General features: G+C 42.2%; 2 protein-coding genes across 5 annotated transcripts; one reads left to right on the top strand and one right to left on the bottom strand.

The window, feature by feature from the left end:
• Positions 1–710: 710 nt before the first annotated feature.
• zftraf1 (zinc finger TRAF-type containing 1) lies at positions 711–8,913 on the top strand. Its single transcript, XM_068575655.1, has 7 exons — positions 711–1,194; positions 1,433–1,753; positions 2,867–2,961; positions 3,673–3,816; positions 5,086–5,297; positions 5,458–5,636; positions 6,332–8,913. Exons 2-7 carry the CDS (start codon positions 1,466–1,468, stop codon positions 6,542–6,544), a joined length of 1,131 nt encoding a protein of 376 aa, XP_068431756.1. The 5' UTR covers positions 711–1,194; positions 1,433–1,465; the 3' UTR covers positions 6,545–8,913.
• A 1,285-nt stretch (positions 8,914–10,198) lies between these two features.
• arpp21 (cAMP-regulated phosphoprotein, 21) lies at positions 10,199–21,645 on the bottom strand. 4 transcript variants are annotated; one of them, XM_068575392.1, is made up of 21 exons: positions 21,417–21,643; positions 20,748–20,836; positions 16,796–16,959; positions 16,496–16,664; positions 16,367–16,405; positions 16,196–16,261; positions 15,734–15,845; positions 15,434–15,572; positions 14,903–15,040; positions 14,715–14,814; positions 14,510–14,605; positions 14,386–14,423; positions 14,230–14,286; positions 13,710–13,900; positions 12,658–12,780; positions 12,418–12,530; positions 12,221–12,295; positions 11,972–12,115; positions 11,629–11,731; positions 10,892–10,986; positions 10,199–10,759 (listed from the first exon to the last, which is right to left on the bottom strand). In XM_068575392.1, exons 4-21 carry the CDS (start codon positions 16,658–16,660, stop codon positions 10,604–10,606), a joined length of 1,950 nt encoding a protein of 649 aa, XP_068431493.1. In that variant the 5' UTR covers positions 16,661–16,664; positions 16,796–16,959; positions 20,748–20,836; positions 21,417–21,643; the 3' UTR covers positions 10,199–10,603. The 4 variants fall into 4 exon arrangements, with proteins under 4 accessions (XP_068431493.1, XP_068431495.1, XP_068431492.1 ...); XM_068575394.1 differs by lacking the exon at positions 20,748–20,836 and having other exon boundaries at positions 10,892–10,983; positions 21,417–21,645; XM_068575391.1 differs by lacking the exon at positions 20,748–20,836.
• Positions 21,646–24,356: the final 2,711 nt, after the last annotated feature.

Here is a 24,356-nt window from a genome sequence, read left to right as displayed (position 1 = left end):
ATAGATGAGGGTGGTATGGCTCCACTGCCATTCCACACAGCCCAAAAAAGGCTTATCTGTCTGTCCAATGGGAGGGGTTAGTTTTGTCCCTCCCGATTGCAGACAGCTGACTCAAACATCCTGCCCCACCTAACCCTAATGACACACACGCAGCCCCCCATCGTGTACACAAATTCACCCCTTCTAGTCCTTAAGGTTACTAAGCTACATATATGGGGGACTGCAGGGTTGAATATGTTTAGAAATGTATCTGACCTAGTATCAGTAGCCAGTGGTTAATCTTGTGTCAATACGAATGCAGTTCAATTCAAGGTTATAGGGCTTTATTTGATCACCCTTTTTCACTGAATTATTTGTGCATCCTGAACACACATATACCACAGGGCCTCTTACAACCAGTTGAGCAACTTTGATAGATTGTTATCACAGGGCCATAAAAATGGCAGCTGGAACAACATGTTTTTTGTCATGAAGTTTCGTCAAAAGTCTTTGATGTCACAGATTAGTGATAGTGTTATTACCACGTCATAACGTGTAGGTGTGGTTCATCAACATAAACATAATGGTGTGTCCTTGCTGTCCTAAAATTGTCGCATATCAGGTTTTGGTCACCTTTCAATGCTTGCCATATACGCCGACCCGCAGGTGCTCAGTACGCATGCGCCTTTAAAAACTCTTTAAATACCCCAAGTCATCTGCCACAATAAAACATTCCGCTGTCAGCCAGTGCTGTACTGAAGTAGTCACTGGCAGCCAGAGGCCCTGACAGATACACGCAACATTTTGACTTTTAAATACGCTAATTGAGTTATCGGTCACGATCGGGAACCTGCCTGAGTAATAACGCATTTGACCCGGAGTCTGTGCAGGGTGAAGTCGGGGGAGACGGACAGGAAAAAACAAAGATGGCTGTGTAGCCAGAGAGACGAGTCCCAGCAGAACCGTCTCTAGCCGCGACTTTAATCACCGACAGCTCCCGCGGGTCCCGTGGACGGTCGGCCGGTACCGGACCAGGGACGTTAGACGAGCAGCCGAGCCGGGCCGCTGGTGGGCATCGTTGTAATCTGCTGTCGGCGCGAATAACGGCGTCGAGAGCACAACAACAGCTGAGAGACAAGTTGTTTTTGTTCTGCAGAGCGAGAGGACCGCTGTGTTTGTGTCACCGCAGCTAGCCGCGTAGTCTGCTAGCTAACTGTAAGTCAACAGCACTAGTTCACGTTTAATTACGTCATAGTTACTTTACACGGTCTCGTTATTACGCGACAATTTGCTTGTTAAATTCCACGTTCGTAAGTGGTGTTAATATTCATAATATTAGTACCAAGTTCCCGTTAGCCTGCATTCCTTTCTGACAGCCGAGCTAACGTTAGCGAGCTGTCAGCTGACCGTTAGCTCAGAGCTAACCCGCTAACACTCAGCCTGCTCGCGACAGGGGCGTTTAGACATTTCTAGACCAGTCATCGCCATGTCTTCGCTGGAAGAGAGAGACGTGGGCGTCGTGGCTGCCCCAGGATCCTCCTCGGCCGGCATGGGGGTCGGGGCCGTGGGGGCTGTGGTGGAGGCTGTCGCCGGGGTCGCGGCCATGCAGGAGGAGGTCGGGATACGGCGAGAAGGGCCCGAGCCTCACCCGGACGAGCCACCCAAGAAGAGGGTGAGGGTGCCCGAGGGAGAGTCAGGGAAGCTGGAGGAGAGACTGTACTCAGTGCTGTGCTGCACCGTGTGCCTAGACTTACCCAAGGCGTCTGTGTACCAGGTAAACGTGGTGTCAATCATGAACCTTCCCCCTCATAACCCTAAACATGTCGTCAACAGTTGGCCATCATACTAGAAACTCCCCACGTGTCCCAACGGCCGATCCCCAGAGCCAACCTGTTGAATATTTTGGGCAGCTCCATTTATTTTTAGGGATACTAGATCTGCAACACAGGCCCCAAGTTTCTATAAACTGCGAGCTGAGCCATGAGGCGAAGGACCAGACGCACCCAGTCCTTGTGGCCAGCTGTGCTGCCGCAAATTTATAACATTGTACTGTGAAATATCCTCAAATAACCTCAGCGAAAAAGCCACATCCCCTAATCCCACAAAAGAACTCAACCAAAAGCTAAATCTAAATAATCTTTTGCCCTTCTCTTCAATTTACCCCAACATTCTCCTTAATGACCTCAAATTGCTCACTTCAATGTCAAGTGAACACGTTTGCAATTAATATTTGTTCAGTTAGTATGTATTAACAATACAGAGTAAACACAAGATTACATTTGTTCCATACATCATATTTACACAGGTACATACATTAAAACACATTGACTTAGAGAAGCACAACAAGTACATAACTTTAAGCATGTTATTCGATAAATCACACTTTTCATTATTGACATGAATCGAGAATTCTCCTCTGTATAAAATATGTATTTAGTTGTAATCTTGTGGTTATTTTTACAACGGTGGAGCTGTTACTCATTGTTGTTTTTGCCAAACCAATGTTATAACCTCATTTCAATTAAAATAGACGATTAAATGCGTCCAGCCTTTCCCAAACAATGACATTTTCACCAAATTGTGTTGGTTTGTAAAACATCATACAATCCTACAAATAGTTTCTGCCTCACTATTTTTTCCCAATCGTCTATTTGAAGCAATCAAAAGTAAAGTAACCTTTAAGCGAACCATATATACCACACAAATGTTCACAGGTTTGTCATTGAATTCGACAAGACAAAATGCAATTCCAATTTTCCAACCTCGTCCTTTGCAGCTTGCACTAACGAGGCTCCCTGTGCCTCTTCCAGTCAGGATTCACAGTAATGATTTTATAAACACTTAGTTTGACCATTTTGACGTCTCAACGTTATTTTTTCCACAACAGTGTTCAAATGGACACCTGATGTGTACAGGCTGTTTTATCCACCTCCTGGCTGATTCTCGCCTCAAGGAGGAACAGGCCACGTGTCCCAACTGCAGGTACACCGAGCTCCCTGTGACATCAGCACTTTCTGACTAGTGCATATAGGAATACGAACTAGCTACTCAGTCCACATCAGAAGAAGCTAGTTACTTGAGTTAATGATTGTAGAGCTTAACATCATTTTGTTTGGACATTTATATATCTAAATTTGATATTGTTTTCGAGCGTCCCCAGACTTGTGTGTCAAAACAGTTATACTGTCCACAGACACTTATGTCTGAAAAACTACGTACTTTTGCAGTCAAATAATGTAGATGGTATACAATTTTGTCCACTTCCATAACTGATCCATCAACTTGGGAAACAATATTGTTTAGTTTTCTGCCAGTTAGGGGGTACGCGATGCTGGCTAATGGCATTTAGAGCATCATAAACACAAATTAGCTTCACCAGGATGAGAAGGATTTTAAAAGCAGGATAAACATGCAGTGAAGACTGTAAGAGGCCCCCTAAAATGACTCTGGACCGTTAAGTTAATAAGTAACACATCCGTTATTTGAGGCATAACATACATTGATGCATTGGTATAGGAAAGTAGATTTATTTTTTTGTACAGGAATTTTACCACATACTGGACATGTATGTGCTGAAATTACCACCAACAATTGAGAAAAGCATAACATCCATTGTTCAAAAAGCTTGTCTGAACACTCTTGACATTCTAAAAATGTCCCCGCTGCATTGAAGGATGATATGTGTTTGTGTAGGTGTGAGATCAGCAAGAACCTGTGCTGCAGGAACCTCGCAGTGGAGAAGGCTGTCAGCGAGCTGCCGACTGAATGTACCTTCTGCATAAAACAGTTCCCCCGCTCCAGCTTAGAGAGACACAAGAAAGAGGATTGCCAAGACAGGTATATACCCCCCCCCGACCCCGACCCACACACACACACTTCCCCATCTTTGTGAGGACATTCACTGACATAATGCATTCCTAGACCTTTACCCAAACATAAGCCCCAACGCTAACCTGAACCTTAAACATGCGAGGTGAGGACCGGTCGAAATGTTTTCACTTCCCAAAAATGGCCTTATTCTCACAATAGAAAATCACATTTTTTTTACCATAGTTTCGGACAACACTTAATGTGAAAAGCAGCTCAAAGGTTTAATTTACAGTTTCACCACAATTTCTAATGAAACAGAAACTTGAAAATGAAAGCTGTGTCTATACCAAACAGACACACACACACACACACACACACACACACACACACACACACACACACACACACATAACAACTATATCACGAGTAGACACAGGGTTGATTTAGGGAAGACAGGCACTTGTGACTATCTACTTCTGAGAGGAAAACCAGTTGATGTGACTGTGTGTGTGTGTGTGTGTGTGTGTGTGTGTGTGTGTGTGTGTGTGTGTGTGTGTGTGTGCGTGTGTGTGCACGTGTGTGTGTGTGTGTGCACGTGTGTGTGTGTGTGTGTGTGTGTGTGTGTGTGTGTGTGTGTGTGTGCACGTGTGTGTGTGTGTTGACGCTCAGGCCGGTTAAATTTGCATTCGTGAAACAATATGGGGTGTTGCTATAGCAACAGGTGACCCTCTTAGGACAGCTGTGTCTGTGCTTATGTTACCATGACAACAGCCAAGGCAGTCACCAAGTTTTCGGTCAGACGGAGAAATGTGCTGCACACAATGTACACAATACACACTATGTACATTATGCACACAACGTACACAAAGAAGCAAACGTATATTTATATAGGCGACGAAACCAACATAAAGTGAGTTACATCAGAGATGTGTAATTATCTTTGGTTCACTAGCAAGGCTAACAAGCACCTTTCACATTATTAACACCCCACTTTTATTGTTGAGAAAGTAACCGGTATTCATTGAAACACGTCTAAATCCAGGATGTCGAGGATAAAACTCCAAACCGTTCCTTCCTTGAGGTTGCCTCTCAGCTCATACGTATCATTAGTGTTGTATCAATTAGCCTCAGTTCACAACCGAGGTTAATAAGCACCTTCTGATATCATTAGTACCCTCCGCTCAGAGCAGTAAAGTACATGCATTCATCACAAAGTACCTCGTTTGTGTAAAGCCATTTCTTTCCTTCCTTGAGTTTGTCTTTTTAACTCACACTCACCATTATGTTGCTCACCAGGGTGACACAGTGTAAGTACAAGAGAATTGGCTGCCCTTGGCAAGGGCCGTTCCATGAGCTGCCAGCACATGAGGGCGAGTGCTCCCATCCCACTAAGACTGGTACAGAGCTGATGGGTATACTGGGGGAGATGGACCAGAACCACCGCAGAGACATGCAGCTCTATAACACCATCTTCAACCTGCTCTGCTACGAAAAGATCGGGTTTACAGGTACATGCAAAACAAATATGTAAAGACAAATAGTAGCAGAGAATTAACAAGTCTGTGGAGTGGGAGAAATTACCTTAATGCAACCCTTCTTGTGCTCGTGAAACTGGTTACATTAACTTGAGACGTAATATTCCCATTTATACCTTATGTGTCCATCCAGAGGTGCAGTTCAGGCCGTACCGCACGGATGACTTCATCACTCGTTTGTACTATGAAACACCGCGCTTCACCGTCCTCAACCAGACGTGGGTGCTGAAGGCCCGCGTCAACGACTCCGAGCGCAACCCCAACCTGTCCTGCAAGCGCACTCTCTCCTTCCAGCTCATCCTCAAAAGCAAGGTACACTCACTGCTGTCAGTCCGTGTTTTCTGTTTTAGTGTTTTCAGCACCGACAATGTGGAGAATGTCGCCTGATTGTCAAAGATGATCATCACTGCTTTGATAAGAAAAGAGGAGCTCTTTCTTTCTGCTGATGGTTTTTAACACGTCCGTTTTTACACAGTTGCTTTAACACGGAAATAATATATTCTTCCTGCTCTCATCTTTCTGTGTGAGCTCTGTTATCGTTCTCTTATTCATGTCATAGACATTTTATTTATAAAACCCCAAATCATAGTGTGCCTCATAGGGGTTTACGATCCTGACAGTATACGACACCCTTCATGTTTCACCCTTAATTTGAGATAAGGAAGACTTGTCTATTGACAAAAAAGAGGGAGGAGGAGGAATACTTATTCTGGGATGGATGAACATTCAATAAATGTTAAATATTCATAGTAGAGGGAAACAACAATACTATTGTGATAATTTGTCTTAACAACAATTAAAACCCCCCCAAATAAGTCTTCTGAGATCAGCATCTTATTAATACATTGTAGTGGTGAGGACTTTGGTTAATGAAGCGAAACTGGAATTACCCATTGGAGCGAGATAAATACTGACAAGTGACAGCTTTCTTTGTTTAGGATTCTTATCAAAGATGTAAAAACACAATCCCTAGTCAGATGTGTGTGCATGTGTTTGTGCGTGTGCAGGTGAACTCTGCCCTGGAGTGCTCCTTCCTGCTGCTGAAAGGGCCGTATGACGACGTGCGGATCAAGCCGGTCATCCACCACCACTCCTTCTGCAACGACGCCAACGAGACTGAATACGTCCCTCTACCCATCTCCGATTCAGTGGAGTGCAACAAACTGCTGGCCGCCAAAAACATCAACCTGCGCTTGTTCATCTTCCAAGTCCAAAAATAAAGAGTGAGGGACGAGGAGGAGAAGGAGGAGGAGGATGGAATGGACAAGGAAGAAGAAGGGTGACGGCGGGTGAGGGGCTGAGAGAGTGCAGTGATTAAAAATTAAAGAGAGACACCACTGAACCACTGATACCTCTTAATACCTACACACACACACCCACACACACACGCACACACACATACATACATACATACATACATACATACATACATACATACATACATACATACATACACTCACACACACATACATACACTCACACACACATTCACGCAGGGTACACGCGCCTAAAGACACACACACACCACTGATTACACTTACCTCCTTTTACAAGTTAGTGAGACCCCTTGCTCGGGGAGCTGTGAGTTAATATGGAGATGGGTGGGCATTGATATGGGATGGAGCGGTGGTGTGAGATGGTTGGTGTTTACCTGTAGAGGCTCTCTGAGGCCAGGTTGTGTCTGACCTTTCACCCTTGACACCGGCAACCAAAGGTAGCACACACACCAAACTAAGCAGGATGTTTTGGGTGCATTTGTTGCCTGTGTGTGTGTGTGTGTGTGTGTGTGTGCGCTTGTGTGTTTGTGTGTGTGAGAGAGAAAGATAGCGAGGGTAAGAGGGTGAAGTGACGGACCCTGAAGTGCAGCCCAAACTCTGCTTTCATGTTGAAATGCCCTAAAGACGTGATAATGTGAAAATAGAGTGATCGACTCTATACTGAGCTGTTCTTTGGACACAAGAATGGATGTAAAGTGTGTGTGTGTGTGTGTGTGTGTGTGTGTGTGTGTGTGTGTGTGTGTGTGTGTGTGTGTGTGTGTGTGTGTGTGTGTGTGTGTGTGTGTGTGTGTCTTACCTCTGCACACTTTATGCCTGAGTCTAGTCAAAGATTTATTTCTGTTTTGGCAAAAGTGTCTAGTTTGCATCTCAAGCTTTACCCGAACAGACGAAAGATGGCGTGACCCCAGTGACCCCCAGTGACCTTTCAAGAGGAGAGATGGCCTGGCTGCATGCAAACTTCAGTTCTTTGACTTCTTCCTTCAGCCGTGGTTGTATTTAACCTGCAACACTAATACCATTTTTTTTCTTTTAACACTAAATATTTAAGTACCTGTGAACTTTTTAATTTTTATTTGGGGTTTTAATGTGTGACTGGCTGCCTGTGTAAGCGAGTAAACAGATCATAACCGTGAGATTTAAGTCCATCTGTGAAAAACAGAACAATCCTTAAAGACATCGTCGGCGTCAACAAAACCCCGGTTCACTGTGTGTCGGCTGCTTTTTGGCAATTTGATTATTTGTATATCTATTTGGGAATTTGCACCCCTTCAGTACAATAACAACTGGGTCCTGCATAACTAAAGATCCAGCACCTTTATTATTTCATTTAACAGCACGGGCATCGGTTTATCAAAGCCACTCTTAATTTCAAGGTAGTCATCAAATCTAGATTTATAAATTAGTGTTAACTTATTGCATTGTACACGTAAAAAACCACCAACAATGAGCACTGAAACGTTTTATGTTTCAACAGGAAAAAAAAAGTCCCGCTTGAGTGTTTATCTTGCTTAAAAAAAACAGGACCCGTAACAAGATGGATTTTTTATGTTATGCCTTAATAATCAGATTTTAAAATACCAGCCCAAAGATCCAGTCTGGCTACAGTCGTAATATCACTGAATGTGTAATTTCCTGCCATCACGGGAGAAACAAAGACTGCGGCCTTTTAAAAAAAATATAAATTTGATCAAAATGCTCAAAAGTATCAGTAATTATGATCAGTATCAAAATGCTCAAAAGTATCAGCTGTGAAAGTTTTTGGGGTACTTTTCTTTCATTAAATTACCACAAACTGATAAACCGAAAACCAGGACCAGGTTGTATTTCAGTCGAAGAGTACAGGTTGTATTTATGTGCAAAATATAAGGAAGAGGCCATCAGTGGTGTGAGACGTGTGCACTGCTCTTGATGGATGGACTTGGAGGCCACAGGGGCCCTTGAGGACGAGTCATCGACCCGACGTCTGGGTCTTGGGGGCCATCTGGACTTCTTCGTCTGCTCCGAGCTTAATGGCCCTCTGCAGAAGACTCCTCTGGATATCAGACTCACGGTGGTGATGGATGGTGTGTGTGTGTGTGTGGGGGGGTTCTTTTTTTTTAACCTCACCACGGTGACATATTAGTGTTAGACTTACTTGAACGAGAACGACAAGATGTTACTTAAGTAGACTCTACTGTAAAGCAGATAGATCTCTCTCCTCCTGACCTCTACTTCCTGTATTTCTGTGTTTTAATGCTTCGTCTCTATGCCAGTGGACTCACTCATCTCACTATGGCTGTACATGTGCCTTTTATTAAAGATCATGAAACCTGCACTGCCGTTCTTTGTGAGTTTCTGAATGTAGATGGGACAAAAAAGAAAGAGCTGGCTTTGTTTCTGAAACCGTTGGGTCTGTATAAATATTGCATTCAATGCCGCACTTATGAAATCTAAATTTAATTTCAAAGCCTAGTGCAGATGATGGATATGTTTCATTGAATTTGTTGGTGAGGATATGAATCACTCGGTACAAAATGAATTACACAACATCTAAACAATAACACACAGGGGTTTCACAGTTATTGCTTGCGGTCGTGTAAAATGCTTGAAGACTTAAAAGACGCAGCATTTTATATAATGCAATGGTTCTGTTTGTAAAGGCAAAAACTTAAGTGGATATGAATATCTGAGTAGACTGTTTTGAGAGTACCAGAAGGAAAAGCAGAGGTGTACATCAGAAAATGAACGCCTGAATGTCATTGAACTGCTTCAGTTGGAGGGTCTTGGCACTGCATGCTGGCTCTCCGTCACATTGTCACGGCTATCTGGGACACTTAAATAGAGCAGAGCCATCGTTAATGTTATCAGCAACACCTGTGCTTTTCCTGCTACGACTAGTTAAAATGTCTGCTGGGAAAAATGCAGAGAATGTCCACCATTTTATACCACGGGTAAAAATAAGAGTTGAAACGATTGAGTTGGTTAACATGAAATCAAATGGCGCCCATTGTAATAATGGCAGAATTATTTTAGGCCATTTCTATTGCAAAAATACCAATATTTTTTAGCATTTCAGCTTCTCAAATATAAAAAATTATTTTAGCTTGTGATTGCTTGCTGTATTTGCAAACGGTTAAGCAGTTCATTGTAAAATATTTTGCAGATTAAATGGAATGGAAAACAATTGTTAGTCGCAGCCCTCCAGCCGTACTGATAGCACACTGTGTGAGGACAGTGCACTGACAACGTTTGAGCAGAGGGGAGTGCTAAAGTCTCAGTGAGAATCTGTCAGTGGTTTGATTAGTGTGTTTGAGTGCATTGTAACTCCCACTGTGTGAGCACATTAGTCTCCTAATAATATCAAAATTCCCCAATAAAAATGGCCTTAAAGATCACGTTATTGCAAAATCTTTCACTTGATTGTTAGTTATTTAGACAATAAGGCATTTAATTCCTCTCTCATATCTCTGCTTTCTCACAGCGCACACATCATTTTGAGTATCATGTGATACCGTCGTGAACAGAAAGCATGTGCTCATATAATGCACGCCATTTCCTGGTGTATGTATCTCATCACGCCTGATCATCATCAACATTATAGGAAACAAACAGCCAGGATGATATAGAAATGTGACATCATCAATCCAGCCACAGTACTTTATTCTATTCACACAGTGCATTTCCTCGGAACACAATATATAATTTAATATCAATATAAAACTCCATTTGTGTATATAAATTATGCATTCAATACAGCAGCTCTGATAAATACTATTAAGCTTTGGTACAGTGGTACATTTCTGTATGTCAGTGTGGGTACATGTTGTGTGTGTGTGCGTGTGTGAGAAAGTGTGTGTGCACATGCTTGTTATAAGTGTGAATGGCGTACCCTGTAGGCGGCGCCAAGATGAAGGCGGGTGTAGGTGAGGGAGTGTGAAAAAAGGTGTTTGTGTTAAGAATGTGCGTTTGCTTGTGAGTTCACGCAGGAACTCAAATCTCATCACTCCACCCATGGAGGCGCCATCAGTACTGTGCGCTCCAGGCCCGGCCACTGAGGTTTGTGCAGCTGGGAGGATGGCCGTGGTGTGAGGAGGGTGGAGGCACCACACAGCAGTAACCCGGCTCCCCACCAACCACCGTCACAACTTTACTTTGGGGATAAGACACCGAAACACCTCCCTGCAGAAAAAAAGAAAGTTGGAGAGAAGAATTTGCAACCACAAGCACTTTCAGAACTGCTAAGCGCTTCTTTTGGGGGTTGAGTTATTGGAGGCTGACGCAGAACGAGACCTTTGGGTGCTCCGTGTTTACCTGAACTATGCTACGCTGATGAGAGGCCATTGGTGGGTAGGTACCCAGCACTGCCTGGGCCTGGGGGTGGGAGGACTGCTGCACAGCGTAACCTGCTGCAAACACACAGTTATACGAGAGATTAATAACAACATACGTCATAGTTTTTATTTAACTTAAACATCAACATAATAATCATATTCATACAGTAGTAGTGGTGGATTTGGTTTTGGTACATTTGAATTGATTGGTTCAGTATTTACAATTGAATCTTTATTTGCAACATTAAATAATAACAGCAACAAAAAAAACGACCTGGGCAATACAAACAATTATTTTCCATCATTCATACATTGATAAAGTAATCTGGATATCTGCTCCGATGTTGCCGCTTTGAGTCTATTTTTAATTATACACATTGATTTTTGTTCATTTGTTAACGGCCATTGATGCCTGGAAGGTGTCAACAGATTGTTTGCAGCTGGTTCAAATACATTCACTCAATAACATGCTTTAAATTCTAAAACACAACAGCTTTGAAACGTATCCCTCCTCCACCGGTCTTTGTCGTTGTGTTGAATAGAAGCAGCAGGAAAAGAGACCGGTTCACTGTGAGACCCTCAGACTACATCTCTGACAGTGTAACGGCCCCCTCCTCTACTGCCACGGCCTGCATCTGTCCACAACACACACACACACACACACACACACACACACACACACATACACACACACACACACATACACACATAGTGTACCTGTTGGTTGTGCTGCTTGGCTGTGGATATGCTGGCTTGGTGAGACAGGTCTGCATGGGTGCTGAGCTGAGGTAGGGTACTGGCCGTAGTAATAAACAGGCAACTATAGGAAAGCCAGATAAAAGAGATTAGCTTTAGTCTTACTGTTATTTACCTGAAACTCTGCCTTTAAATGACTGAATAAATCTGTTAAAAAAGTTAAATAATCCACTTTATAACCAGAATTTAAGCTACTTAGTGCATACTATAATGTTTTCTAACAGATCAATATTGAATACATCTTACATGAAACTAATAGTTTCATGAACTTAATCAAAAACATAACGTTCATCTGTATCCGTACCGGAGGTGAAGGTTGGCAGTAGCTGGGGGGGTTGGGAGGAGGAGGAGCTGCATAGATGTAACCCTGACTGGGAGGGTAGATGGGTGGAGCTTCACCAGCAGACTGACAGCTCACATGAGCAAACTGCGAGGAGAGATCTTCAATCTGTCGGTCATGAAAAAGGAGGTCAGCAAGCACATGGACGCCCATACGTGCCGAATGTTAACGCACGTATGTGCAGCAGTTGTCAGACTGTACAGCGATACATACTGTGGTGTATGGCTGTGAGGGAGTGACAGGCAACATCTGTGGGGCTGAGTATGTGACAGATGAGTACTGAACCACCTGAGAGAGACACACATATGGGGACAGAAATAAAGACACAAACAGCAACATTTATGCGTGTCAGTCTGAGAATCTCTTGCATGCCAAATGCATCCTGCTGATTGTGTATGTGTGTGCGTTACCTGCTGCTGTTGAGGGGGAGACCCTTGCAGTTGGTTCTGGCTCCTGATTGGCTGCTGACTGTCCGGAGGGTTGTATACAGCAGGGCTTCCATCAGGGTTCAAGAAAGGCTGCCCTAAGAGGTCAAAGGATTAAGTGTGATAAGTGTGTATGTGTTGTGTATGTAATTTTTGTAATGTGTGTGTGTGTGTCTGAGTGTGTGTGTGTGTGTGTGTGTGTGTGTGTGTGTGTGTGTTATGTACCAGTATGTGGATTCATTAGTATGCTTCCCGGCGGGATCCCATTCTCCATGATGTAGGTAGAGTTAGGAGCCGGCTCATCTATGACGGGAGGACTGGACGGCAGTCTGATAAGTGAGATGGAGCCTGAGAGAGAAAGAGTGAGAAATAGAAAGAGAGAAAAGTAGAAGAGAAGTAAATATTAGAAAATAAAGAGGAAGAGTAGGGGAAGAGCATTACCATAGCAGTACAAAACAAATTCACATTTCAAAATTTTATTCTGTTAAAAAAAAGCTATGAAATAATAATTAAAAAAAAGGAGTCCACCTCTGCATGTGCTAAAATCTGTTAAAAGTCATTGGAATATTAATGCTACAGATTTAGGACATTGACCTCTCCCACTGAAAAAGAAAGATCTTGATTATTATGGAACACAGCAGTCACCCAGCAACTGTTCTCCTTCTTCCCCTTAGGAAACATCGACAGAGCATCAGATCAGCCAGTCGCCTCAAAGACATCAAGCACTTTAAAATAAATCCAATATTTATTTATCATTGTATAATTTATTCTTATTGTTGTTGTCTCTTATTTATTGTTATTATATAGTTTTTTAAGGGATGTGAGAACCAAGACAGATGCATTTCATTGCATTTGAATACACAACTTTACTTTTTAATATGTATGACAATAAACTTAAACTTTAAACATACTGTCTAAAGCCTCTCAGCAATTATGTGTTTTTCTTCCTTTCCTGAATATGCAAAGAAGACTGGAGGTGTTGTGTGAAAATTTACAGCTATGGTGTGAAGGTTCGTGGATTGAGATTTTCACACCAGAAGAACTTCCACTGCTTTTTGTTAATTAGATGATGCTGAATAAAGAACAGACATCATTTATAAACAGCGTTTTTACCAAGTGTGGTGAGCTGATGCAATCTGCTAATAAGTGTAAGCTTGCAAAAAGGTAGTGAAGTGTCTCTCCCTTGATTGACTGAATTTACACCTCAAAGGTGCAACAGAGAAGTGTTAAAAAGTCTCTAAATGTTATTCTGACTCAAGGTTTATAAAAAGACGCACCTGAACCACGTGCGTCCCAGCTGTGGTTGGCAGCTTGGTGGGGTTTCAGGGCAGGACTCGTCCATTGGTAGGAGGAATCAGAGTCTGTGCTGCTCCAAGGTCGAGGGTCGTTGCTATAGCGACAATCAGTCTCAGTGCTACTTTGCCTGCTGCTGGCTGTCCAGCTGGAGCCTGAGCTGTCACGGCTCCCCCTGTGAGGCACATTCAGAATTATCCTACAATCTTATTACGGCATACCGTTAATGTGAATGGGGGACAAAAGTGTCCTCCCCACCTGCTGACATGCCACTCATAACAAAGGCCGTGAATGCATCCGCTGGCATAAATTATCTCTGAAATCTTCCTTTCAGTTATCTTCAACCAGTATGTGCAAGATTTCCAAGAATCTTAAACCCTGACACAAAAAGAAATCTAGGTCTTCATTTTGTTTCCACTGCAGATTCTGAAAAAGCTCTGTTGTAGCCAGGCTGACCAGATTAAGATGATAAATGACTACGCATCTGTGCCGACGGAGCTCTACCTGAAGAGCTGCCTTTTCCTCTGGGTCTCGGCAGATGGATTGTACTCCTCCACAGCCCTGCACACAGAACACACACACAGACATATATTAATGTCCTCATCTAAATATAAAAAGCTGAAACGGCACTTGGAGAGAATGTACTGCAGGCAAGGTTACCTGGTTTCTGCATGGGCGCTCTCCTGGGTGCAGAACGGCTGTAAAAGTACAGCGGAAAAATTAGTGAGTCTCCTATATATCTCTATGTCATATCTGCCAGTCTGTCTCTTTCTCCCTGTCTCACCTCTTGGTTGAAGATTCGGTCTCGTGCTCGTTGGTACTCCTCCTCTCTCTCCTCCATTGACTTGCTTTGCTTCTCCTGTAAGGGGTGAAGTCGTGTCTGTAGGGAGACAAGCGAGAACAGGTCAAAACACTGATAGAATACAATCAATGTCAATTATAGAGGAAATTCCACAGAGAGAGTTAGCTATAGAGGAGGGCAGACAGACCTGTTCATCGGAGCTGTTGTCTCTCTTCAGAATAATTTTCCACCGGTGGATCTCTTCTTTCTTGTCCTTATGCACTTTGTCCAGAAAACACTGATCCGGTCTTGAAAACAAAGAAAACAGCTGCCATTACTTCACAATAAATGGAAAAAGTCAAGGATCTACACGCGGAGAAGCATTTGCAAGCTTACATGCGGGTGCTGCTGGTCCTGTTGATGATGACAGACTTGCCTGTCTGGTCTACATTGTGCTCCATGCCAAAGTAGGCCGCTACCCGATGAACTAGCATCCGATGGTAGGACGACATGTGAGGGAACTTCTTAAAGGGACTGAGACGTGAGAAGACAGGTGGGATGAAAACATTTGTTAAAAGAAGGCAGAGAAGAAAACAAGTAAAGAACGAGGGAACATTAAAGGAAAGTGGGAGGAAAGAAGAAAGACACAGAAGGCAATAGAAGAAGGCAGATTGAGACTGGTTGCATTTTTTTGGCTCTAGTTCAATTAAATTCCCAGTGGCTCAAACACACCCACACGAACATAACTGGCTCAATATATTGATCGGTACACAAAATAAGCTGTATGGCCAGAATTATAATATATACACGGGAACATATTTTAAATTAGCATAAAACCGTATTCACTATTTAATAGGATTTAGCAGGCATACAAGTGTAGTTTCAGCCTGTTTAAACAGGTACACACACACACACACACACACACACCTATTGCTGGTGATGAAGTCGGTCATGTCCTGCTCCAGTTTAAGCAGCATCATGCGGTCTCGGGGGTTGCTGTTGAGGGTGTCGACAATAAACTGCTGCAGGTCTATGCCGGTGGAGTCGGTGTATTCCACACTGGACTCTGAGAGCGACGCAGGCAGGATATAATACGAGACAATGAAAATAGAAATAGAAAAAACATTAAACACCAAAGAGAACCACATCTAAATTGTAGCACTGAATCCCATCTTATTAAATTGTATTTGCGTTGTCTCTCTTTTATGAGATATCAATCACACACACCTTTGGACAGTGAATTTTTCTTTGGATCTGCGCTGCGCTCCTGTTCTTCCTCGATACAGGAAGTTATCTCGTTGTCATGGCAATTAGATGCAATGTTTGTGACTGTAGATGCCTGAGAGGAAAGAAGATACAACAATTTAAGTGTGGTAATGATGTTGATGTAGCACCCTCAACCCTCGACTGAAGTTAAGTTAGCTATATGAAATTGGAATTGAATTGGAATGAGGGGGTGCTTGGGTTTGAAACTATTTGAAAGACCATATAAGAAGTTTACAAGACCACAGACACCAGCTTCCGGTTTAAAATAAATTAGTTTCTGAACAACTTATATTTACCCTTTCGGGAACAAAACTACAAATAACATGAACCAAACTCTAATTAATCAGGCTTAATGAGAAGGCGGATGATGATCTGGGGACATTTGTGTATGTGTGTGTGTGTGTGTATGTGTGTGTGTGTTACCTGGGTTTCTTCAAAAGGAGAGGACTCCTCGCAGACAGCCATACTCCGCACTAACTTTCCTTTGGACTAAAATGCACACACAAGCAAGCAGTTTTATAAATTCACAGAGTATAATGCAAAAGATGTTTCAGTAAGAATGAATAATGAGAGGTAGAATTATTTTTAACTTACCTTAACTTTTTTCTTTGGTTGCACCTGGTTACAGTTTTTCTGTTTGTCATAAAATGTGCATGTGAAGATTGGAAGTGGGGGTATGTTGTGGTACATCATTAATGTTGTTCACTATATTTTGTAGCTTACCTGCTGCTCTGGCTTTTTACAAGCGTAGTAACACTCGTCCTCCATCTCATTGTGAGGCTTGGGGGACAGACATGGCGGAGGGAAGGAGCAGCTGATGACATCACATGATGTCACATCACAGGGTTTGAGGAGGACATCGATACTTTCTACGGCCGCTTCAGTCATTCTTCTAAACAACGCAAAACATGAACTTGTGATACTATGCGTTTACCCACATAACTTCTACATTTGCATATTTTACTGCTTTTAAAGACTGCTTTTGTATGTGTGTGTGTGTGTGTGTGTGTACGCTTGTCTTACCTATTTGGAGTTGTTTACTGGAGAGACACACAGGTGAATGATGAGGTCATATATCCCATGTTCCCAGAGGGCAGTCAGAAATGCAATTATCCTCTCCGCCCGTGCTCGCTTTCTCTACTGTTCCCTCTCTCTGCTGCCTTTTTACTGGTCAATAGAAAAATAGCCTGAAGGGATCGAAAAACACAGGAGAAAAAACAGTGTGAGCGGTCATTGTACAACAGAAACACCACTACACGGTTTCACACAAACACACACCGTCGTATCAAACAGTTGCCAGAGCATAAAAGCATAGCTGCTAGAAATGACATCAAACAGCTAAGCTTGTGTGGCTGTGTGTAGGTGTGTGTGTGTGTGTAGGTGTGTGGGTGTAGGTCTGTGTGTGTGTATGCGATTGTTAACCTCTGTCAAGGCTTCCCAAATGTGCTGCTGGCTTGACAGTTAATTGCTGCTTCAAATGTATTACTGTAAGTGTGTGCATGTGTGCCGGTAACAATCCTGCGCTTGGATGTGGTATTTTCTTGTGTATTTACATGTCAATGTGTGTGAGTGTGTGTGTGTGTGTGTGTGTGTGTTTGTGTGTGTGTGCGTGTGTGTGTGTGTGTGTGTGTGTGTGTGTGTGTGTAGCTCATGTGAACGCATGTCTGTTGTGTGTGCATGAGTGTGTCCTCAAGCTTTTCTTAGAAACAGCAGCTGTGAAGAGTATCATCCGATCCACCCGTACTGATATTCCCACAATGCCAAACCGAGTCTCTGATCCCAGTAGTGAGAGTATTGCCGGGATCATAGAGATAGACGCACACACCGAGGAAGTGGCATTCTAGCATCCCAATCAGCAGGGACACATACCGCTGTAATGCAGAGCTCAAGGGGACACTTATTCCTACAACACCTGGGACAAAATAACGAGCTCAGAGGATGCACAGTCCCATAACATGGTTATTTAACACCCGACTGGAGATAATAGCACTTTAAAAAAAAAGACATCTGTCAGTCCATGTGCAACCAATGTGGTGTTTACTTCCAATGCTGCTTCAATGAAACACAATACATAACAGCAGAGATTCCACCCGACAAAAATAGTCTTAGTAAGATAGAGAGGCGCCTAAAATCTGTTTGTGAGTTTAAAATTTCATAATATCATCAAAACGATAAGTGATACTTAACAATTATTACAATAATAGTATAGTTGGTTTAAAATAATACTGTACTTAAGATATTAAGTGTGATAACGTAATAGTAAATTAAGTTTAAATGTTTGTATTGATATATTGATTGATGTTTTCCAGAGAAATTTGTTGTGTATGTAACAACTCCTTGCATTGATTGTAGAAAGGGTGATTGGTCTAAGTATTGAAAAGATTTGATTCTGTTCATTTAGACATTTAACAACTGGTTGATTAATCGATCAACAGAAAATTAATTGTCTTATGTAATAGGAAACAGAATATTTTTTAATTTTAGTCTGTTGTTTGGACAAAATAACCAATTTCAAGATGTCCCCTTAGGCTGTTTTAAATCATGATGGGCTTTTTTCAGTATTTCTGCACATTTTACAGCCACGAAAAATAATTGATCTAAAGGACTTAATAACTTGGGAGACTCCCAAATGTGCTGTAGTTCTTGCTGAGCTGACCAACTACATGCGTGCTGCACTGTGACTGACCCTGACCTTAGACATCACGGAAGAGAGGGCGGAGGAAAACACAGCACATCTCCTTTAACCATTACAGTCAAAGAACAATTGTGTACAAAATAAGATAAAGCAAGCTGGTATTGAACTGTACTGAAGCTGTGAAATGAGAGCAATACCAGATACCGAGAACATGGAATAAGCAATAAAGAGATGCAGAAGAATGTGGAGCAGATGTACTACAGAGAAAACAAGATGAATGGGAGGTAAGGGAAGCAGAGGATGAAGAGAAACGAGGAAACAGTCTGCAGGGACTTTAGAGGTGAAGAGGGGTGTACGAAGACGACGGAGAAAGAGGGAAGTGAAGAATTAGTGATAGAGAGGCTTGCAGCACAGCCTGTCTCCGGGCTTTTCAGCCGACGGCCGTGAAGCGGGGATTTGAGTGGAGCAACCAGTTTTTGAGCTGAGCGTTGCAGAAGCGGCCGGCCGCCCGGGGAGAATGTGTGACACGATCATTAGCGCGTGACGGATGGCGGCGGGAGGCAGGGAGCGCCAGTACCCGCTACATCATCATCCATCTGCTGCTCTACCCGAAGCCTCCAGCCTCAGAGCCACCTACTCACCAGGACACCTTTTTTCTCCAGCCAAAAGCTGCCTGGCTCATCTACACCAACACACGGCCAGGCCAATGGGAAAATATCCAAAACTGCTTTAGTTGGCCATTGTCAGCTCAACCAAGTTACATTAAGTGCTTACGTCCATCCTGTTTGTAATGAAAAATCTATCTTTGAATAAAAGGACTATAATTATCAGTGGCACTTGCACCATTTAACTAAAGTCAAACATTGCACCATGTATTATTACGTATTATTGCTTTATTACGTATTATTGCTTGTATTGCGCCCTCTTCCCCCATATAATGTTTTATAGTGTATTTTATCCTGTACTATTTGTTCTTGTTTTATGTTTGTCCTGGTCTATTAAGGGACTGCAGATGCAAATTAGCGATAGCTAAAATCTGGTACTGTGCATTAAATGGTAATACATTTATGTTTTAACTGTACGTGGTCCCTTTTAAATAAAGATATACATATATATATGTATGCTTTATTATCCGGCCATCGGTACTTGGAAACATTTAGCTGTACATATTTTTCATCTCAGAGGACATTATACTCTGCTTTCTATTTTGTTTCCACCCTCCCAGTTCTTGAAAACCAAACAGAAAAATAGAAATATTCACTGCTCATGGTCACAGAGTTGATTGTGTTTTGTTTCTATAGGTTGCAGGAGAATTTCTCCATCAGCTCAGAGCTCATTAGGAAATAATTCAGCGAGAGACTAAAAATGAGAGAGTATAGGTCTCTCTGGTTTAAAATTAAGATTTTTGAGGCAAACTCAAAGCATTTAGCAGGTCTTTTTTTAATTATCCTTAATCTGGACAGGTTTTGCCCATGGAGTCTGCAATTTGGCTGCATTCATTTTCCTTGTTATTAGGTATTGAGTTTACACTTTGCATTTATTGTATAATATACATATTTAGATTTTTGGTAGCTGTAATTTTTACATTTGTAGCTGAACTATGTTCTTTACCGACAAGGCAAGTTTAATGTTATATCCTTGCTGCATACAGCTGATAATTTAAGTAGAATAAAACAGGGCATGCAATATTTCCCCCTACACTTTATGACAAGCTAAGAACAAAAAAGTAGGCCACACATCAGAACAAATGTAGGTTACGTCGTTTTTTTGAGTCATCTGCACCTGGACAGCCAGCAGCTGTATTACCAAAGTGACTTGTGGGTGCGACAGCTGTGTCGCTTTGCAGCTAAACTAAAACCTCAAGATGGGAGTACAGAAGCGAGGGCTGTTGTTAAAGGGCTACTTCACACAAAATTAAGCTTGGCAACTCTTTATAGCTCGGTCTAAACCCGACGGCATCTTGACTGTCACACGTTTAAACTGAGGATGCGGCAAGCGGGCGAAAACTAACAGGTGTCGACTTAACGCCCAACTTCCGCGGCTTCCCGTCAGTCCCATAAAACGGACGACAAGCGAGCCCCAATAAACTCTCGGGATGGGACTCTAACTCTGACGAATGCCGAAAAGCGATGGAAACCGTACGTATGAGTGTGTGTGTGTGTGTCTGTGTGTGTGTGTGTGTCTGTGTGTGTGTGTGTGTGCTCGCGCGTACGTGCACGTGTGTGTGTGTGTGTGTGCGCGCGCGCGCGTACGTGTGCGTGTGTGTGTGTGTGTGTGTGTGTGTGTGTGTGTGTGTGTGTGTGTGTGTGTGTGTGTGTGTGTGTGTGTGTGTCGCATTACCGTGACCCAGGCTAAGCTGACACACCGGGCTATTTTTACACCCGGTCAGGGAGTGGACCTCCTGCTCCGGGACTTCACCGGGCTGTCAGCTGCATGTGGAGCGCGGAGGACGGCGGGCGTATGATACACAACAGGGGCACTGACGTGAACTTATAGCCACTACACACAAGGAGACTTTTAATTTCACAGAAACACAGGGGGATAGGCCCTTTAAAGCGCCTTTAAACTCTCAAACACAACACAAAGCAGAAAGCTAAACAAGATATATATATATATATATATATATATATATATATATATATATATATATATATATATATATATATATATATATATATATATATATATATATATGTAACAGATTTACTAGCTCCTAAATGACCGGTCATTCATTCAGTGTCGCTGACGTTACAGACCGACTGATGGCGAGTTAAATCCCCTAATTTAACCGTCATCTCAGTAGAGTTTCTGCTCAATTATAAATTATTTCTCAACCCAGTGGGTTCTTTTATCACCTTCACCTATCACCTGGTGTGCTTAATCTCAATAAAAGTACAATAAAGAGGGGACAAAACAGCGTCAAAAGACGGCAAGAAGCGTCCACCAGCGGAGTAACCGTTAGTCAAGCTAGTCGAGGAGATGTCCTCGCGACAACGTCCGTTAGCTTACCGTTGCGATGTCTTCCTCTCTCCGCGGGCTTCTGCCGGTGTAGCCGACCGACCAACTGCTGTACACCCAGTGTCTCGAGACTATGGGGTCCGTTGCTCCTCCTTCGTCTTTTGCCTGTCTCTGTCGGAGCAGGGGGAGCAAGGGGGAGAGGAGGAGGAGGTGGAGGAGGAAGAGGAGGAGGAGGAGGGCCGACAGCTCTGAACCCTGAGCCACGCGCCCACACACACGCGAGTAATGCGCGAGAGCCAGCCCTCCACCGGCCCACTCATCTCTATCTCTGTCCCTGTCTGTCGCTCTCATCCCGTCTGTCGCTCTTTGTCTTCCATTTCACTTTAACTCAATTATATTTTCTTCGCCGCCGCAATATTACTGCAATAACTGAATCCAACACTTGAGGGGACACGACGATAAATACTTCTTACGCAGTGGTGGAATGCACATTTTACTGTCGGCTACCTTCAGGAAGCGAATGTGTATTTCAGTTGAGTGCTTGTATCGCATGCGATGTTACTTTTGTGCTATTTGGAAATAATTGCGGTCTTCATTTCAATCCACTACGTTTATTTAGCAGCTTTATGGCCTTTTAAACATTTTGTATTTACACAGAAAACCTGCACTGGGATAGGCTGCACGAGATGGTTAAAACGAGCGTCCCCTTGAACATCTCCAACTGCTGCAGATTGTTAGCAATTCAAGGGCCATTTAATGCAGTGTGACTATTATTGACCTGTTCCCGGTACTTTAACTAAATTTTGCTAATAATACCTTATAATTTTACCCAAGTGACATTTTCAATGCAGGATCTTTTACTTCTAGTGTAGATTTTAATTGGTAGTAATGTTAATTTGACTTCAAACAATCTGAATAAGTCCTCCACCAATGCTTCCTATAATCAAATGAAGCCATGATGAATAAACAAACATTAATCCCTGGAATCGATAACTGCATTTAGATTTAAATGTGAATGTTATGTAAATGTAACTTTCATTTCATGTTTACTTTAATATGACAGGTAGCCTATTATGAAGTAATTTATTGACAACAAGAGACCCAGAGTCAAACACTGCAACATACAGACTGTATCTCTTGTCAGAATGTAGCATATATGTACATCAATTTCATTTAATTTCAGTGTTGTGAAATAGCTTCCATTTGTACACTTTATCTAAAGGTTGCCGTTCCCAGGAGATAGAGCTTCTACCGCCATGGCGTGCACAGGTGTGCTGCAAAAAATGATTGGTTATTTTTTACCTGCCTGTCCATAGTTGTATCCTGAATGCTCTGACGAACATACAACTACATGTGAGACTTCAAATAAAGTGTAATACAGACGAGAATACAGATATCTCTTTAATCAGTGGTTTTAACTAGTACAATTATTTTTATTGACGGGACTGGAGCGAAAAGCACAAAATATATGATGTCGTTAAAAAGGAAATACACAAGTAAAATGCAAGTACTTCAAAATTGTATTAAAGCACAGTACTAAAGGAAATGTACTTACATTTCATCACTGGGGATAACAAGTGAATAAACAGAAACTGATGAGAATGCTCCTTAAAAACAACATGTGTGATACGTATTACAGAGAAACAGAGCCCGATTTCCCAAGTGTTGCTCCAGCCTTGGGCCGCAGACGGGTGATGTCTGTTTGGACTCACCATCTGAAGCTGAATCATCAAGTCTCATCTATCTTTGGTTTCACCACAGAACACACAAGTAATACAATATCATTTTATGTGGATGCCATCTTGTTGCATGTTACAACGCTTTATATCTTCATCGTAGCCAGTTCCATTTTAAAAATACTGACGCCATATGTCCAAGTCCACTGATAGCTTCCGCCTTGATCCTTTACAAATATAATTAAACAGGAGAAGGGCTGGATTAACCTGCTCGGGTCCAGGGGCAAAAATGAACTGTTAATCTCTGATTCCTTCTCATGCAATGTGTTATGGTTATGGTGTTTCACTTCCCTTATTATTGATTTCATTCTCACAGTTATATACTGTCATTAACCTTCATCTGTGTGTAACTTCTGCTTTATTTTTATGATGTTTAATAATTTCAAAGACCAAATGGGAGAATAAGCTAGAAGCACAGATCTATGAGGAGATATGGGAGCATCAAGTCCACAGCAAATTCATTCTCGTTCCATTAATTCTCGTCTCATTCGGTTCAAAGTCATTCACAGACTCCATTATTCAAAGACAAAATTACACGGAGATCTTTCCGATATGTGATAAATGTAGCCTGGAGGAGGCGGCCGACTTCACAGCTTCACCCCTCGTCCCAAGATAGAAAATTACAGCTCTTAACTTTCTGAAGTAGTTAATATCTATATTGAACCAGACCCTGTTTAAATAGTTTTGGGAATCTCAGAACTGATTTCAACACTTAAGAAAAGAGAACTACAAATGATCCCTTATTGTTTAATCAATACAAAGAATATTTATCTTAAGTACAGGATGACAAAGGAAGTTCCCATGGTTAAATTAATTAAATCAAAATACACTGTACTCAAAAAACTATGGTCCTTTAAATTTCAAATTTAGCATTCTCTCATATGTCACTTAAAGGCTTAACATTACGCCTGGGGATAAATGACAGTATTTTTTATCATACTGTATTGACACAATAATGCTCTTAGTTAATTTCCTTTTAAACATTTTAAAATACACATTCAATACAATTATTATTATTATTTTCTGCTTTTGTGATGCTGCTGCATATTTGTACAACAGGCAATACCACACATATGACCTACAAGGAAAGATGATTGAGTGCAGGTCTCAGGATGTGCGTCATCCAGCAACTAAGCAGGCAGACAGACACATACACACACACACACACACATACACACACACACACACACACACACACACACACACTTAGGTTTGTCATGTTTGAATGACACTTCATTGACTTAAAAGGAACAAA

This window comes from Clinocottus analis, unplaced genomic scaffold (genome assembly GCF_023055335.1).
Source record: "Clinocottus analis isolate CAN_PGR_092001 unplaced genomic scaffold, fCliAna1.0.p SCAF_14, whole genome shotgun sequence".
NCBI lineage: Eukaryota > Metazoa > Chordata > Actinopteri > Perciformes > Cottidae > Clinocottus > Clinocottus analis.
This window is presented reverse-complemented; position numbering and strand designations above follow the sequence as displayed.